Source organism: Corvus hawaiiensis, chromosome 16 (assembly GCF_020740725.1).
Source record: "Corvus hawaiiensis isolate bCorHaw1 chromosome 16, bCorHaw1.pri.cur, whole genome shotgun sequence".
NCBI classification, from domain to species: Eukaryota; Metazoa; Chordata; class Aves; order Passeriformes; family Corvidae; genus Corvus; species Corvus hawaiiensis.
The window spans coordinates 13,409,452-13,426,420 of record NC_063228.1 but is presented as its reverse complement, the minus strand read 5'-3'; the positions used below and the strand labels follow the sequence as shown (position 1 = coordinate 13,426,420).

At 44.6% G+C, this 16,969-nt stretch overlaps 1 protein-coding gene across 2 annotated transcripts; it reads right to left on the bottom strand.

Moving 5' to 3' along the window:
* Window positions 1-367: 367 nt before the first annotated feature.
* Window positions 368-16,180, bottom strand: IL20RB (interleukin 20 receptor subunit beta). Of its 2 annotated transcripts, none has more exons than XM_048321365.1 (7): window positions 15,906-16,180; window positions 11,281-11,407; window positions 10,378-10,568; window positions 7,387-7,511; window positions 4,496-4,646; window positions 4,050-4,195; window positions 368-3,511 (listed from the first exon to the last, which is right to left on the bottom strand). In XM_048321365.1, exons 2-7 carry the CDS (start codon window positions 11,352-11,354, stop codon window positions 3,386-3,388), a joined length of 813 nt encoding a protein of 270 aa, XP_048177322.1. In that variant the 5' UTR covers window positions 11,355-11,407; window positions 15,906-16,180; the 3' UTR covers window positions 368-3,385. The 2 variants fall into 2 exon arrangements, with proteins under 2 accessions (XP_048177322.1, XP_048177321.1); XM_048321364.1 differs by having other exon boundaries at window positions 15,955-16,180.
* Between the last annotated feature and the right edge of the window lie 789 nt (window positions 16,181-16,969).

Sequence of the window (16,969 nt, the reverse complement as noted above, 5' to 3'; positions counted from 1 at the left end):
AAGCTAAAGATCTCAGTTTGATTGGAGAGGGAAATGCTGGACTGTATAAAAATTGCAAAAAGGAATGTACTTCTAATGAAATAGACTCCAGAGGAAAAATTAACCTATATTCCAGCCTGTTAGTGTCATGGAACAGATAATTGAATTCTTTGCTTTCTTGTCAATGCAGCAGTATGTAACTCTGCTCAAATGTTCAGGTAAGGTTTTTATGCTGGTCAACAGTTTTTATGCTGGTTTTCATAACTTTTTCTTTGAAAACTGGTCTAATTACTATTTCTTCTGTTTTTACAAAGTCTTCATGAAAAAATTGGGGTTTTGGAGTCACATCCCACACATGACGTGGAACAAAACCAAACTCACTCAAAAGGCAATTCAGGTTTGTGCTTTATTTCCATGCAACATTTTTTGAGAAAAGTAGAAAAGTTTATTTTGAAAGAAATGGGGCCACTTAGTACCTCATGAAGGGAAAGGAGCAGAGCAAAGCTCACCCGCACAGATCCTTCGCTGTGGGGACTGCTCTGGGCCTTCTTTGCAGGGTGGTGTTATGGTGGTGGGAGCAAAATCAAAGGCAGTGGCTGCCCTGCCAAAATTATCTCTTGGATGGCAGAGAAATGGATTAAGGAGTCCCTGATGGCAGCTGTCTACGCCAGTGTCACCCTGCTCCTGTGTACATGGCGGGCAGGGGAGTTGGTTGCTCTTGTTCTCTGCCTTGATTTTCAGGCTTAGCAAAATGCAGTACATACTTCAAAATAAGAGAGCTAACATGGATTTTCAATCACCATCCCAAATTTGGCTTCAAACTGCCATAAACTGGAATATCCTGATGTAAACTGAGAACAGTCTGCTAAGGTGGCACTGGTACTTGCACAATTCCCTCCCATGTCCCCATTGTAAGGACGTTTTCTTGGGTGTTTCTTTTGTTTAATGTTGTCTGTGCAGTTTTCTACAACAGTTTAACTGCTTTATTGGCAATGAGGAAGGACATAAAATCTGTTATTGCAAGTGAGAAAGAAACATATGCTCTATGCTTAATGTGCAGCTGGAAAGTATGCATTAAAATATTTTTTTAAAGCCCTTCATATTCAATGGCCTTTTATTTCCTTTCTTTTCTATATATACCCCTGAACAATTGCTGGTACTGCCATAGCTGGTTAGAGGATGGTGCTAATAATTCCAGGATTGTGGGTTTGATCCCCAAATGGGCCATTCACCTAAGAGTTGGACTTGTTGGTCCTTTTGGTTCCCTTCCAACTCAGAATATTCTGATTCTGTGATTCTGATAGTGCAGCAGTGTCAGGAGGAAGAGATAGGAGGAGTTGCTGAGGCTTCTTGGACCTACGGCATGGACAAGCAAGGGGATGATTTCCTGCATGGGGACACCCCTGTGGGGTGTCTAGAAATGAAGACACTGAACTCATCTGAATCAATGGGGTATAAAAGAAGGGTAAGTGTGAGGCACAGGAGCTGCCTCAACCAGCCTCACTACCAAGGCTTCTGTGATGTGGAGCTGCTCTTGAAAATTCAAGCACTGGGCAAAGCTGTGTAAGGGGATGTTTGACAAAGAGCCCCATAGCCTGGCAGGAGCTGAAGTTCTGTGCTGTCTGTCCTCCCCAAACTCATGGCAGTTCACTAGCTGCTGCCAGAATCACTCACTGGTTGCCTCCCACTGCTGCTCCAGCTTGGTTTAGGGAGGATGAGATGGGCTGGGCACTTGGCATATCAGCCCATGAAGATGCCCTTTTCCTCTTTGCTTCCAAATAACCTCTGGGCCCAGCATCCCATGGGTGCTTGTAACCAGGCATTTCCCAATTATCAACAAACCGGTAATGAACAGTGATTCTTCAATGCCCAGACCTGCATAGATTTTCTCACCTTGTAATTTGCCCAGTATTCAAAAAAATCAATCTTACAATTCAACACCAAAGCACTGCACTTCAGTATTGTCCAGACAGAAGCTAATGAGACAGGAATAAACCGGGCAAGTGGGCTGCAACACGAAAATGAGGTGCTGGCCAGGACCCAGGGAGCTCATTGCCTCGACAGGACACAGGTACTGAGACTCGAGTCACTTCTGCTTTTCCACGGTGCTTTGTTGCCACCTGATGGCCTCACATGAGGTTGCAAGAATGAAACTGGAAAAGGTACATTCTTTGAGATGTCTTACATTTCATTAAAACCACTGAGAGCTTTTGAAAAAAAAAAGCTTCCCAGATCAATGTCTTTTCATGCCCTGCTGACACAAGTCTCTGCTTAACAGGTGAAAAATTACTTTTTTCCAATGTGACAGCTATAATTGCATTGTACACAACACCTGTAATTTATTTGTATTTAGAAGGAATTTCTCTTGTCTTTTGCAATTTCCTTCCTTAACAGGACAGATACCTGGAGGATAATGATGTTGTCAGGCCCGGAACGGTCACTAAATGGTAATGCTGTGATGCTTGATCCATACAGCCTGATATTCCTCTGTTTGCCCAGATAAGCACTGCATTTGCCCCTCACTCCGGTCCTCCTGACCACAGCAACATATCTGCCTCATGTGAAATAATCACTGTCCTGCTTCAGGCGTGGTGTTGAACCACCGGGATGCCCAGCAGGCACCCTGGACCGTCCTGACCACGATTCACACCTTTTTTTCTCTTTTCCCATTTCATTTGCTATTTCTGGAGCCTACCTTTCTCTGTCTTTTCCCAATCTTTCTCCACTCCAATCGTCTCTCATTTAAATAATTCACCCCTAATTTTTTTCTCCCTGACAGTCCTGGTTTTTCCTTCATGTCTAAGCAGCTTTTGCATTTTTGACACCCTGACTAGGTGATATTGGAGCAATTCATTGTCAGTGATGCTGCTGGTCTTGCAAAGCTCTGCTCCCCAGGAGGTTCCCAGTGCTCCCTCCAACCACCTTGGAAATCTGACTGTTTCCCACATCACTCCTTCCAAAGCACTGGTGAAAGCCAGGCATCCCTCATGGTGTTGTCTGCAAGTTTTGGTGGCAGCAGCATTGTGACCTGTCACATGCACAGGTTAGGGTGCTACATCCACTCACTGCCAACACCCTTTTCACTTCAGGGTTTGCATTTTCCCCCCTGGTCATTCCAGCTGGTTTAGCCACGTAAAAAGCTCAGAGGTAAAAGCACTGAGGCTGAAATGATTTGGAACTAAGGGACTGGGCTCTCCACGTGTTGCTCTGGTGACATCCTGGTAGCTGAAGGATGAGCTCTGCCTTGGGAGCACCGATGTGGCTAAGAAAGGGAGCGTGGGTCACCTCATGTCTGCTCCTGGGGATATGAAGGGGAAGGACAGGAAATGGCAGCTGTCACCTTTACTTGCTTTTGATGTAGATGGATGAAGATGCTGCAAAGGGGCTGTTTGTTTTCTGGGGTGCTCTAAAGTGTTTTTTGAATCCACAGCTGGAGAACTTCTTCTGAGGGCATCACAACCACCATCAGGTCACATTTCTCAGCTTCTTCACTGCCATGCAGGATCAGCTGGGTGGGGGGCTCTGATTCTTTCTGGAAAACAGATGCACTCACTCAAACACACTCAGGCTAATGAGTTAATCTACTTGTCCTTTTTCCCAAAAAGCGTTCTTCTCACCCTTCCTGCCATAGCTGCCCAGAGAGCCCACAGCCACAGAAGCTGCTAACCTGCATTCTTACTTGAACTGCACATTTAAACATATTCCTGAGGAGCTTTTGATTGATTTATCTTTAGCAAGTTGCTGAGAAGCTCAGGGATGGTGGCAGGGGACGTGGAGCAGTGTTGACAGTGGCACAGCTGTTTGGTTCAGGGAGCAGCTGCTCAGGCAGGGTCAGTCCCTGCCTCCCAAGCCATTTCCCCAGAAGCACCAGGAGCATCTTCACTGTTCAGGGCTCTGGGCCAAAGGCAGTGACAGCTGTGCAGCCAGTTCAGGGCTGCTTGATCCCTGCAGCTCAGCTCCTCACGTGGAAATGGGCAAGGCTTCCTGGGAATCTGCTTTTTCTGCCTGCCCCATGCTCCTGTGAATACCCAGCACACTAAAACCCAACAAAGCACAGTAAAAAAAGTTACCAGTGTGTCTGGCAGGACAGCAACGGGGCAGCAGGAATATTGAAAGATTTTGCTTATTTTCCAGGTAAGGAAAGGCAGGGTTAAAGCTGCCACAGCAAAGCCAGCAGAGGAGGTGAGGGCAGTAACCAGCCACATGGATGTGTCACCTGGAAACGAGAGAAGCAGCAAAACTTCTCAGAGAGACTGTAGGGAGCAAGCACTCACTGCAGCCAGCCTGAACCCTGTGTGGCTGCTCTTCCACCCACCCTGGTGAGATCCCTCCCTGGCAAACTCCAGTGCCAGCGGCGGGGGGGGGGGGTGGCACTGCTGAGTCTTCCTGTTTTATCTCTCCCAAGGAAAAAAAGGGCAGCACATCTGCAAACAAGGCAGGAGACTGGGGTGGAAACAAAGGGAAGGGCTTTGGGCATGACTACAGCAGGGGAGCAGGAGGGAAGGCTGGCTCTTACGCTGAGCCCTCACACAGTGTGTCGGGCTGAAGCTGCTGCTCCTGTTGATGGCCTCGACGTGGGTCTGAGCTTTCACACAATACTCAGCTCCCGCCTCCATGGTGTCCAGGTGAACCATGGAGTTCACCTCTTTCATCACCTTCTGCTGCACCTGCCACAGGCCCAGAAGAGAAAGCATCAGGGCACAGGGCAAGGATCTGCCATCAAAGAGCAGCTCTACCACTGATGCCTTAGAGAGCCTATAAATGAACCAACACACACTCTTGAGATAATATTAGTATAGGAGGTGATATAAAGGTTGATTTTATTGAAAGCCTCCAGGGGCAGATATGGAAAATGTCCACAAAAGCCCACCCCCCAAGGGTGAATACAGATTTATAAGTTTAGTAAATTAGCATAATTGACAAAAAGCACCAATTAGGAGCACAAGTAGTGATGCAATTTCCCCCCAGTTCAAGCCCCTTCTAAATCCTCTCCCCTCAGATGGAACTGAACTTTGTTGATGACAATGTGTCTGGAAGAGCTGTTTTTCAGCCTTGGTTCCCAGGGAGAACCAAGATAGGATAGGGACTTTGGAATATGTTTTGCCTTTCTGTGTATCAGGGCAGGGAGAAATACTGGGAAAACTAGCTGCAAATGCAATAATAGGCTACAGAGCTCCAAATAGATGTGTAAAGAACACAGAGGGTAGAAAAAAGAAAAACGCAGAAAATCATCTAACATCACCATGATGCTTGGCCAGCGAGAAAAGAAGGGAGCAGCAGGAGGTGTCAGTGGGGCCTGTGTGAGTAGAACAAAAGAGGGACAAAAGCAGCAAACAAGAAAGCACAGTGGAGTGCAGAATGAGCCCACACCCACCTGGAAGGGCAGGAGGGGATGGAAGGAAGAAGCTGTAAGCCAGAGTCGTAATGACGATGCTGGGCCACAACACTAGACCAGAACCTGCTGCCTTGGTGGGAGGGGAATGTCTGAGGCCTCAACTGATCTGAGTTTTTTCTGGGTGTGGTGGGTGCCAAAATCATGCCTGTGCCAGAACCATACTGTGATGGGGTGTGAGAGCTGTGCCAGAGAGCTCAGAGAGGGGATGGACTGGGCTGGTGAGGGGTGAGTGAACTGTAATACACTCCAGCAAAGCTTAAGCAGCATATGATCAGCAGGACATTATTTTTTTTGCCATAAGTAGGTCTGCATTCACTGGTAGCAAAATGAAGTTGCTATTTCCAGTCTCCCCAGCCTTGAGAGGGTGGGTAACAGCTACCCAACTGCTCCTCTTGCTGTGCTGCAGATGCAAAGCCTGCTCTCACAGAAGGCCTGATCAGCCTCCAGCTCCACACACATAAAAAACTCCAACAAGCCAGGAGGGCACTCCTGGCAGTGCAAGTCCTTCCCACCACCAAAATAGCCTTCTCCACAGAAATATGATATGGAGGGCCATTAGCTTGAAAAGATTTCAAGGCCAAAATCAGGTCTATGACTACCTGGGATGACCTCTTGCAAAAGCATCAAATGAGACATGCCAAATGTAACCATAATTTAAAAAAATGATAAGAGTCCCAGCATAGGACTCATATTGACCAGCAAGAATAATGTTTGCAAGAGGCCAGTTGGTAGAAAGTATTCTGAAGTTTGGAATTATTGTTTGGGTGATTAAGATCACATACTGAAGAAGAGCTGATATAAAACACCATCAGATACAAACCTATTGATTGTTTTTAAGGTGTCAGAAAGCCCACGGGCAAGGTTGATCTCATTTACTTGGATTTCACAGGGAACAGTCCCGCTCCTGATGCCTTCTTGTAGACTAAAGACTTTTGTATGAATAAATTGCTAATTGAGAGTGGCAGGAAGTCATGGTGGGGACTCACGTTTTAGTAGAGGTGATCAGGAAGAAAAATGAAAACTGATACATGCTAGTGGTACTAAAAACCTGCTTCACAAGAGTGAAGGTGACAGACAGCTGTGAAGAGCAGCAGGAGGATCTTGTAATAAAGCAACAAAAGCAATTCAACACAGATAAATGTGGAATTATGCTCGTGAGAATTTTTCTCCTACATTTTCACAGCATCCTCCATCAGCAACAGGAACTTGGGGTTCAGGTTTCATGGGACAGTCAGCTCTGTGGTAGTCACATTAACAATTGCTGGAGAGACAAGGGAGTGGGAAGACTTGTTTTGTTTTATGGTGCTAATACAAACTGTTCCTGCACCTTGGACTGTGCAGGTTTCTCCCTTGCCACCCTGGTAAAGACAAAAATAGCTATGAGGGCTTCCACAGGGAACAGCTAAGGAGCCTGGGAGTCTTTGGCCTGGAAAAAGATATAGAATATAAAACTAATAGAGTGGTAGGGGAAGTGAATGGGGAATAATTGTTCTCTCTATCCCCAAATCAAGTTTTGGGGACTTGTTATGTTGCAGAATTCCTCATTGCAGGAAGTCGTACAAGCTAGAAGTTTACATAGACTGAAAGCCAGAACAGATAAATAAATGGAACAAAAATCCATCAAGGACTACTAATGTTGCAATTTCTGGCTCAGAAAATGGAGAAAACTTGTCAGCACCTCAGTGTGACACCTTAATCACAGTCTGAGTAAACCAGGTGAGGTTCAGAGAGAGAAGTCAGCACAAACACCTTTGGTTCCTGACTTCTGGTTTCTATCTATAGTTGAGGCATGTGAGAGGATTCCTTTTCCCAGAGAAGGAAATGTGGAAATAACAGACAAGCTTCTCCATGAGGAAACCACAGCAACCCACTGGTGTGTGCAAACCCACTCCAGGCAGGACCTTCAGCCCCACAGCAGGAGCTGGGACTGGCAAACAACCTCTGGGCAATGTCTGTGTGCATTCCCTCTGGGCACTCTCTGTTATTGCCTAAAACCTGAGGGTCAAACTCACCCTGCTCTCGTGGCCCTTCTTCCAGTAGAGCACCCGGAACTGGAAGGCCGGTCCCATGTCTGCCAGCTCCACCAGTAAATGGTACCCATCTGCCAGGACCCTCAGCAGAGGTGGGGTCAGGGAAGCTGCCAACACAGAGACCCCTATTATCACACCAGAGACAGCCCTTAAATCCCCCCGTTTTCCCAGACAGGAGAGGAAGAGAAGCTGCCATCACCAGTGGAATAACAATCTGAAAGAACAGCTGGCTGCTTCAGTGGGGCAGAAACTTCTGTCTGCTCTTCTTCCCTGCGTGTCTAAATACAGCAGCAGGCTCTCACCAGGAGAAGGACCATAACTGGCATTGCAAACAGGAGTTTGGCAATAGCTGAGCTGCACAGAACTTGAAAGGCTTTGAATTGTCTCCAGTGGAGGAGCTGTCTGACCTGAGGGTCCCACGTGAACAGCTGCAGCAGAAGCAGCTGGGCCAAAGAAGCTGGGACAGCAGAGCAGGTCAGCTCTTGTGCTCCTGGGCATGAGCTCAGCACTGACACACAGAACAGGAGCTGAGAAGCCACTGCTTTTCATGAGAATCTTGGCAGTTATTCAAAGGTGGAGGAAAAAACATTATGAGCCTCAGGATAATTCACATGAATCCTGACTTTCTTTTAGTATCGGCATGGTTTTAGGTAGACTTGGGCTGATGATCTGCTGTGACTTCAGGTTTTGCAAATGTATGCAAGTAAATCTTTAGGTGATTTTCTTCCTGCTTGCTTTGATATTCAAAGCTTGATTTTGTCTGGCATTCTGCTGGGAGGAATATCAGTGAAATAATGAGAATCAATCGAGCATAGATGGACCTGTGCACTGTACATTTATGAACTGGGAAGTTCAAGGTGGTACAGAGATCATATTTGCACTATTTATTGGTGCCATTATTCACAATTATCTATGCCATTTTTTACCCCTCTGCTGTAGCTGAAACCAGTTTCAACCTCTTTGCTTTCAAGAAAGGAAGGAGAGGGATGCATAGTGCCATATAGAAGAAATGTTCTTAATAGAATTTGCTCTTATTTCCAGTGAATTGCCACTAACGCTGAGCAATATGAAAACATAAAATCCAAGCATGTACATGATGAGTGTGCCACAAATGGGAGGCCTGGAAATCTACTTTGTACTTTTAAATGAAATGATGAAAAAAAAACAGGTAAAAATCTCCTTAGCACCACGTCTTAAAATTTTAAAAAACTTATATCATTTGGAAGCTAAAGGCAAATATTGTGCTAATGCATTAACAAAAGCACATTGCAAAATGCAACTGCTAAACAAACAGGAGCATTTCTATTTAGCTCTGTGCTGGCCCACTGGATACCAGCTAACTATTTGAATGTTGATAAATGAAGAAGGAAGACTGACTAAACTGTTGGCTTTAGGAAGATCTTTTCAAAGAGTTTTCCATAGAGTTACCATAGAGTTACCATACTTGATTATCAAAGTTATCAAAGTTGATTATACTTGATTATCAGAGTTATCAAGGAGTTACCATACTTGATGTGCTTCTATGCTGTGGCTTTGACACTGGGGCTGTGCAGTCTGGAAGTGCTGGGGGCTGTGTGTCTGTGAGTCCCTTTCAGAACCTGTGGGCTGTGTTTGAACCCCTTGTCTCCTCTCAGACTCAGTGCCAGGTTTCCTGAGAGGTGTGAGAGCAGGGACAAGGCAAAGTGAGCTGTGAAAATGTGTAAGGACAAGAACTTAAGAGTGACTTTTCTTTCTCTTTTAAACATCTGTCATATTCACATTGAATCCCAATGCAAGCTCTATCCTCTGAACTGACACATCTTAGTCAGAAGACTGTTTTGGGGTCCCTAAAACACAGGAAAGCTGCCAAATACTTCACTGAACCATGAGAAAGCTACTGCTTTTGTTCATGTTGGTCTCAGGAGTGTCCTTCCCCTGTCTCTGCCTGACTGTGCTGTCTGTGCCTCTATCTGTGCCTCCATAGCTGCTGGAAAAGGGAAGGATTTTTCGTCTAAAGCACTATCTAGACTATACTTCCACTCAAAGAGACACATTCACCAACTTAGGTGGCACTTCTGATGGTGCTTTGACTAAGACCTCTGCGTGAGTGAGGACTGCTCCCCCATGAAGTAGTGAATAACTTCCAAAGATGGAGGAATTTTTAATATTGGGTCCGTTCTGGTTTAGGACAGACAATTTCTTGCCTGCCTAAAGCTGATGAATGCTGCCCATCCCAGACTGAGAGCTACCGTCTAACAGTGACCTCAGCAGAGATTTCTCACCACAGTTTTTGTTGCTGGAAGCAGTTGACTACATGACAGAGAACAGAGGAAATGATTCCAGAGAAATCCTAGAAAGAATAGGCTCATTTTAGGCTGCAACATGATCCTTGGGTTGAGCTGGGCCTCAGGCCTTGCAGGACTTGGAAGGACATGGAGAAAACGTCCTGCCTTGCTAGGATGAAATGAATGCTCTGGTTTCCATTTTTCTCTCCTCTTCTGGGGTTTCTTCATACATCTGACACCATGGGACAGGGGAAGCATGCCCAGAAGGGAGTGGCATTTCCAGGACAGCATAAAGCAGATAGAGCGTGACGGGGCTGTTTTCTAGAGTAAAAGCTCCCTTAGGATCAGGTTCTGGACTCCTTAGAAGTGACTACATGACTTGGATTAAAAATGACAACAGGCCTAGTTGATCAGAAATCTTTAAATTTAAGGGTAAGAACAACTGACCTGAGAAAAGAAATTCCTGCAGTCATCTTGCCAGTCTTGGAAACTCTTGAAACTCAAGCCAAGATGAATTTGGCTCTGCCTTGGGACGAAGCCATGTCCAAGAACATTGTCTAAGAAGGGAAACCCTCCAACCCAATTTGAGGAGCTGAGAAGCAGAGTGTGCTCTGTGCATGCACTGGACAAAAACAGGCACCTGAAGAACACTTCAACACCTAACTCTGAGAATTTAACACGAAAGATGTAATTTAAGAGCAGGACGCACTCGTGACGCGGTTGAAGAAGCCTTTCATGGTGCCCCACCGTGACCTTGTGGCACCAAGCTCTGCCCTGACCCGCAGCCTGTAGGCCACGGTGGCTGAGATGTCCTCTGTGATGTTGCACACTGTGGCTGTGGTGAGGAAGCATTCCGAGATGGGGATCCAGCTCCCGTTGGCGTATTCCCGTTCGTATTCCCTGAGGAGAAGAGGAAGAAGACAGGCAGCAGTCTGACAGGAGATGTACCTGTGGCATGGGCTAAGGCTGCTTGTGGGCTCTTTCCAGGTAAAACCTGTACTGGGATACACTGGGGTGGGAACACCACAGGTGTTTGAAACCAGTATGGGTGTGTTTTGGATCTTATCTGCAGAAAATCACCCTGAGCTGAGTTCATGAGCCAAATGCAGCACAATATTGTGGGAGGTGGGGACAGCTAATGCTGTGTTGATGCATCAGGTCCTGCCCACTCCTCTGACTTCATCGTCCCCGGTACACCAGAATTCCAAAGCCATTTTGTAACAAAAGTCAGAGATCAAGATGTGTCAGAAACCTCCTGTGGTGTGTGTCAAATGTTTAAAAGGTTTACACAAAGTAAATCTCGGTGTTTTCTCCTTCCTCTCCTAAATAAAATGTTGCAAATCTTCTTAACTTTTGAATTCTTGGATAGAGGCAGATTTCTTATATGGAACTGATGCACATCTTGGATTACTCAGGTATCTATTAACCTGAAAACTGTCCCAGAATTGGAGCAAAAAGAATTTTCCCTCCACTTGTGGTTAACAGTACTAAAGCATCAAACTTCTCTTAGGCTTGTGAACTGAACATGCACAGGCCATCCAAAAATTTAGAACTTAAAGTTGAGATAAACAATGTTCAAAGAGCAAAAAGAATAAAAAAATCCAGAAGTTACCCCTGAAACTCAACTGAGTATCTCACAGTTGCTCCCTGGACGATCACAGGACTCCAAGTTAAGAAGTGTTTCATGTTGGTTGAAAGAATGGAGATACTCTGAGGTGCTGGCAACAACACATCTCCTCCTAAAATTCCCAGCAAAAAAAAGGAAAAAAATGAATGTACTAGGAAAAAAAAAAAAAAGCTTAGAAGAACAGAGCAAAACGGTGTTTTGCATCAGAAATACACACTCTTCACTTCCCTACAGTCACTTCTGTATTTGAAAGTATTTTGCAGAGAAGAAGAAAGGATGGAGCAGCTTGGCTGAAAGTGTCCCTTTGCCTTATTTCAGAGTTTTTCACTGTATCACTAAAACAGTGAGGAAAAGGTCAAGCCCTCCAGTTGGATTTGATGAAGCCGAGCACCAGACGTTCTGTTGCACTCTAGAAACTGTTCCAAGGAGGCCGTGGTTCCAAATGTGCTGTTTCTTTCCAGGCTGGGTTCACTGCTGTGGGAGATCCCAGCTCTGGTACAGCTCCCTTCACGTTGCAGGATTCTGACAATGTGAGGGCTTGTATGCTGTGATCAAAGCTTATTAACAGACTAAACTTATTCCATGCTCTGTAACTGAAATTACCACTTTCCTCTGAGATCTCCAAAGCACGACTATGGAGCCATGGTTGATTTTACCCTGGGCTATCTTGCTGTAAAATCCTTGGCAATGTTTGGAGCACAGGAGGCAGGATTCCCCATGGACACACTGTGCACTACGCTGTGGGAACACTCATCTTCTGCTACTTTCCAGTCCCAAGAGAATCCCATTCTCTCTGCTCAGCAGGGAATGGTTCCCAAAGAACCACTGGGAGGGAGGAATGGATGGAGTGGTTCCTATCAGCTCACTGGTGAACACTCTTCCCAAAACAAGGTAACTGTGCTATCACAGTGTGTTACCTGAAGATTATTTTTTCATTAAATTTATTTCACTTAACCAGGTTTATCATCCAATAGTCTTTGCCACTAAAAAGGGTGTTTTCTTCTGAGCCATGTTTTCAAAGTTAACCAGTAATTCAGTTGTTCTACCCAGGATCAAAACCAGGTTGACAAGTCCACGAGCATCTGTCTAATTTCCTGCATCACATCTTCATAAAATCACTAATGATGTGGGGAACTGTTATGCCAACTCTGATTCTTTGGTGTAAGCCATAGAGGTCTGTTGGCACAATGCTCAGCTGTTCTTTGAAATAAAATTCAGGTTTCTCTGGCATGAGAAATTTTCTTCCTTGTCCTTTAGGCAACAGAAGAGCCGTTCTCTGCCATATCAGCATTCTATCAGTTCTGGCAGGCTGAGGCTCCATACACACAAAGCTCTGTAATCAAGGCACTTTTAGTCTTTAAAAAATAAAAAAGCAAAGTCTTTAGTGACCTTCACACTGCAGCATAACCACCCATCTGGTCTCTTGTGCTCTCCATGCTTCTCAACATTCAGATTTCTTGCTACTTTTCCTTGTGCTTGGTTCCCACGTTAATTTTGGGACTTGGCACACCTGAGTGTGTGAATTCCATACCTGATTTCGTTTACATGAACAAACACTGGTTTTCCACGTGACTCACAGACACAGTGAAGTTCCAGGTCTGAACAGGGGTGAACTGCACTTAATGTTTTCCTATTTTTTTAAGTCTTGACTTTAGGACATTTTTGATATAAATTTTTTGGCATTCCATAGGACTAAACCCTGTATTATTAAACTGTCTAGAGACCTATTTTAAAAGCAGAGAGTTCTGAATTGGACTATCAGTTTTTTAATGGCCCAAGGATTGTTTCCTATCTGGTTAGAGCACTCTTCATTTCCTGGCTATGCTTGGCTTAGTGCACTGTTTTCTTGTCAAAACCAGTGAGTCTTCTACTGGCACAGTGACTGTCGCCTCACTTCAGCTGAACCACCAAAGTTCATACAGAAATTAGGATTCTTTCCTGCTTTTATTAGGAAAACTCCTTACCCAGTGACAATATAAGTGCCTCTACAGAAGCAGTTCACTGATTTAAGTCTCTGTTTGGCAATAAAGTTAGCATTTGGAGGAGAGGTTCGTGCTTTTCCAGAGTACTTTTGATCTAGACATAATCCTGTGTCATAGCCAAGCAAATGATATTCATGGTTTCTCCCACCCATCTGTTGCATCAGCCCACAAAACAACTGTAACAAATGCAAGTTTAACAATTCCAGGTTACATAAACAGCGCCGAGAATAAACAGTGCAGTGTGTTGTTTGAATGCTGAAATAATCCATTGACTCTGGTTTGTTCATTTTGAAGGAGAAGTGAACAACAATCATCCAAAGTGCAGGACCCAACTGGACAGAGAGCACAGGCAGGACCCGGAGGGCTGATAGCCCAGGGCTGCCACATTTCCATCTGATTTTGGATTCACCAGCAGCCTCACAGGACAAGCCAAACTACACTCACTCGAGCCAGGGTATTGACTCTCACCCTAATGTCTCCAGTCATGCCAGAGAAGTGACATTTTCTCTGTAAATAGCATTTTTGTCTCCTACCCTATCAGCAGTATATTCAATTTCATTTGTTACACAAAGAATACATTTCCATTTAGAATGGTGATGAGCCTTTTAATTTAGTATTTTTATTCTCTTTGTGTTAGAGAATTACAATTAAAAAAAAAAAAAATCATGGTCAAGTCCAGTACATTTGTCTGTCTTACTTTTCAGTTTAAAATACCTTAAATAAACCCTGATAAAATTCCATTCCTCTGGGATAGATTTTGATCTCCTTCTTGCTCTGTGAATATAGAACAATATAATATTTCCTCATTACTTGCTGTTACTTCATCACTACTATCATCACTACTTACTGCTAAGTGTATATGAACACTGTAAAAATATTAATACAGTTACCTCTTTATTCATAATATCATCTCCTTTCAGGGGTTCAGCAAACACAAGAAGAAACAGCAACCTCAGAACTGGTGCTGCACAGTGTTCAGGAGCGCCTTACCTCATCTGTGCTTTTCCTGGCATGTGCCTTAAAATTTTATATGTAAGAGTGAGAAATCTTTCCTGTTGCACTAATAAGCATTGGCTTTTTAGTCATTGTATTGTTTAGTCTTCTTTTGCTAATGTGGAGGCCAAAAATGCCACCAGCTTTTTATATCTTGGAGCATGGGCTGACTCTCCACTTGAGGAAATTTCAGTGAAGGGGAATCTGACAAGGGAATTCTGAATTCTAAATACTTTTAACAAGAAAATAATGCCTATCACATCCTGAGAAGATAAAGAATTTCTTTGTAAGGTAAATGTTGAAAATGAAAGCCATGCCTCTCTAAGCCCTAGAAATAACAATTTAGAAGGGGATAATAAATTATGCTAAAATCTCTTTGACTAGAATTCCAACCTGCAGGCTCTGGGGACATCCCCTCCTTCATCTGGTGATTACACAAACTCACAGCAAAAGGCAAGATCTCAGTACATCCCCCTGGGCTTTTTTTGTCCTCAGCACCCAGGAATCAAAGCCCAGACTCTTGGGCTAGACAGGAGCACACTGTCTGCTCTGCACAGCCACAGGGGGAGCTTAGGGCATAAACATTCAACCAAATAAAAGTTCTTTGCTCAGAAAGGAGATTGGGACATGAATTTTTTGTATTTCAGGTCAAGGCCAAGAGAGTGACAGACAGTGTAAGTTATGCCACCTTTCCCTCCTACTCTCTGTCACGGTGTGAGAGAGGCTGGCAGTCACTGCCCACACAGGCAGCTGTGCTCCTGCCTGGAAACAGCACTCAGGTAGCCAGGCCTTAAACAGAAATACAGTAAAAGCAAGCCCAAATTTCTTCAAAGAATAGTTGCCCAGCTCTGTCCTCTTTTAAAACACTTTTGCCATAATCTTCCCTATTGCACAGAGTTAACTTTCCAAGCAGAAACCACTTGATGCTGTCACTGGGTTCTGTCCTTAGCATCTGAGAATGATAAATAGAGAGGCAGCTGTAAAATGATTTTTTCTCAGGCAGAGGAAAAAAAATGGAGCATGAGACAAGCAGAATGTTGTCACAACCTAAAATGGCACATTTAAAAAGCCTGCACTAGGGAAAAACCAAGCACACTGGCAAGACATGTTTGCTTTTTAGAGGACTGACATTGCAAACTGGAATGCAGCCAGGAGATTTGAGACCAAGCTCCTCTGAGATGTGTCTGGAGTGTAGCATTTACTTGTAGAAGCAGATTACCAATTGCACAGCCTCCTTCCAGAGTAAAGGAGACCCTCAGTGAAACAATTTGAGCTATTAATTAGCACTTTATATCCTTCCTCTCTGACCCTGCATCCACTCCACAGGCAGAGCATCCCTGTGTTCAGAGTGATCATCATTGAAAGAGGACTTGAGAGTTCAGCTTCCCACAGAACAGCAAAAGAGCAGAGATAAGTACAGTATTAATAAATTCCTTCAAACTGAAATTTCCCTTTGGAGTTCAGAAATGACCTGCAGAACAGAGAATTTACAGAACCATTTGCTTTTAAATTTGCTTATTTTGATACTCATTTTAGAAAAAGAATTAAAATTCAAGATCACTTGACCTCATACTCATTTGGCTTAAGTGCTGCAGAGGCATCTTTAACAAAAGGACGAAAGACTTTGTTACTCACAACATTTCTGTCTTCTGGCTCAACTCAGTGAAGATGTTCAGTCATTTACCTGAGAGCTTTGGTGCACTCAGAGCGCAGAGGAAGAGGCAGATGAGCTTTGGTGGCATTTTGCTCAGGCTTTTCCCACATTCACATCCTGTTACACATCTCAAGTCTCCAGGTTCCCAGCCAGGGAACCTCATCCGAGCCAGCCATGGTGGGCAGCGAGCAGAGACCCCAGGGGAGTGTGGAAACTCCTCTCTGCCTGCCCGCAGAGTGCCAAAGGTGCACAAACATCGTTTGTGAGGGTGTAGCTGCAGGGAGTGCCCAGGTAATCTGCTGCCAGCAGTTCTTTACAGGTCTGTGCAGCTCTCTGCTGGATGGGGTAACTCTGTCTCACTCTCTGAGCGATTACATGGCTTAAAAAGAGGCCTTGTAAGGAGGAAAGAGGATATGCTGGGTTTTTCCATATAGCTGTAAATGCTCACTCCTCTGCTCAGCCCTAATCTAGATAAATCCTGATGCTTCCAAGCACCAGGAAAGTTTCCTCATATTCCTATGGAATGTCTTATGTCTCTGCACAAAGGACTGGGACCTCTGGACGGATGGAAGGGACCTGTGAGCTCCAATTTATCTCCAATACTATTCCTCTGGTGGCTGTGTTGGCTGTGTGCTGAGCAGGAAATTGTGTCTCCAGGTCTGATTTGGTGCAGGCACACGTATCCTGTGTTTTTTTCCATCTTGCAGAGTGCATTGCTTTCCACCTCACTTGGAGGGAAGGCAGGATTTTCATCTGGATGCAGTTCTGAGACCTGAGAACCCAAACCACCCACAGGCTCCAGGGCTGCAGCAGCAGCAGCTCCCTTTGTGCTTCAGGCTGGTTCCTTCAGAGGCCAAGGGAAAGGCAAACTTTAGGTGGAAGCTCCTTATGTTCTGCAAAAGGTAATTAAAATGAAATGAAATTCTGACTGTACAGATAATGTGAGCAAAGGCCAAATCCCACCAAATCCTGCCAAATATTTTTGGCTCTGATGAAAGCAAATATTAGAAATCTCTCTTCTAAACTACTTCCTCCTCCTCACAGT

Excerpts from the sequence above, each read along its gene's own strand:
- IL20RB (XM_048321364.1), bottom strand. The coding sequence starts at position 16,087 with ATGAGGTTCCCTGGCTGGGAACCTGGAGACTTGAGATGTGTAACAGGA. Across the intron at positions 4,196-4,495 it reads ACACTGTGTGAGGGCTCAGC|GTGACACATCCATGTGGCTG; the intron begins GTAAGAGCCAGC and ends TCTCGTTTCCAG. Across the intron at positions 3,512-4,049 it reads CTGTCCTGCCAGACACACTG|AAAGAATCAGAGCCCCCCAC; the intron begins GTAACTTTTTTT and ends TCTGTTTTCCAG.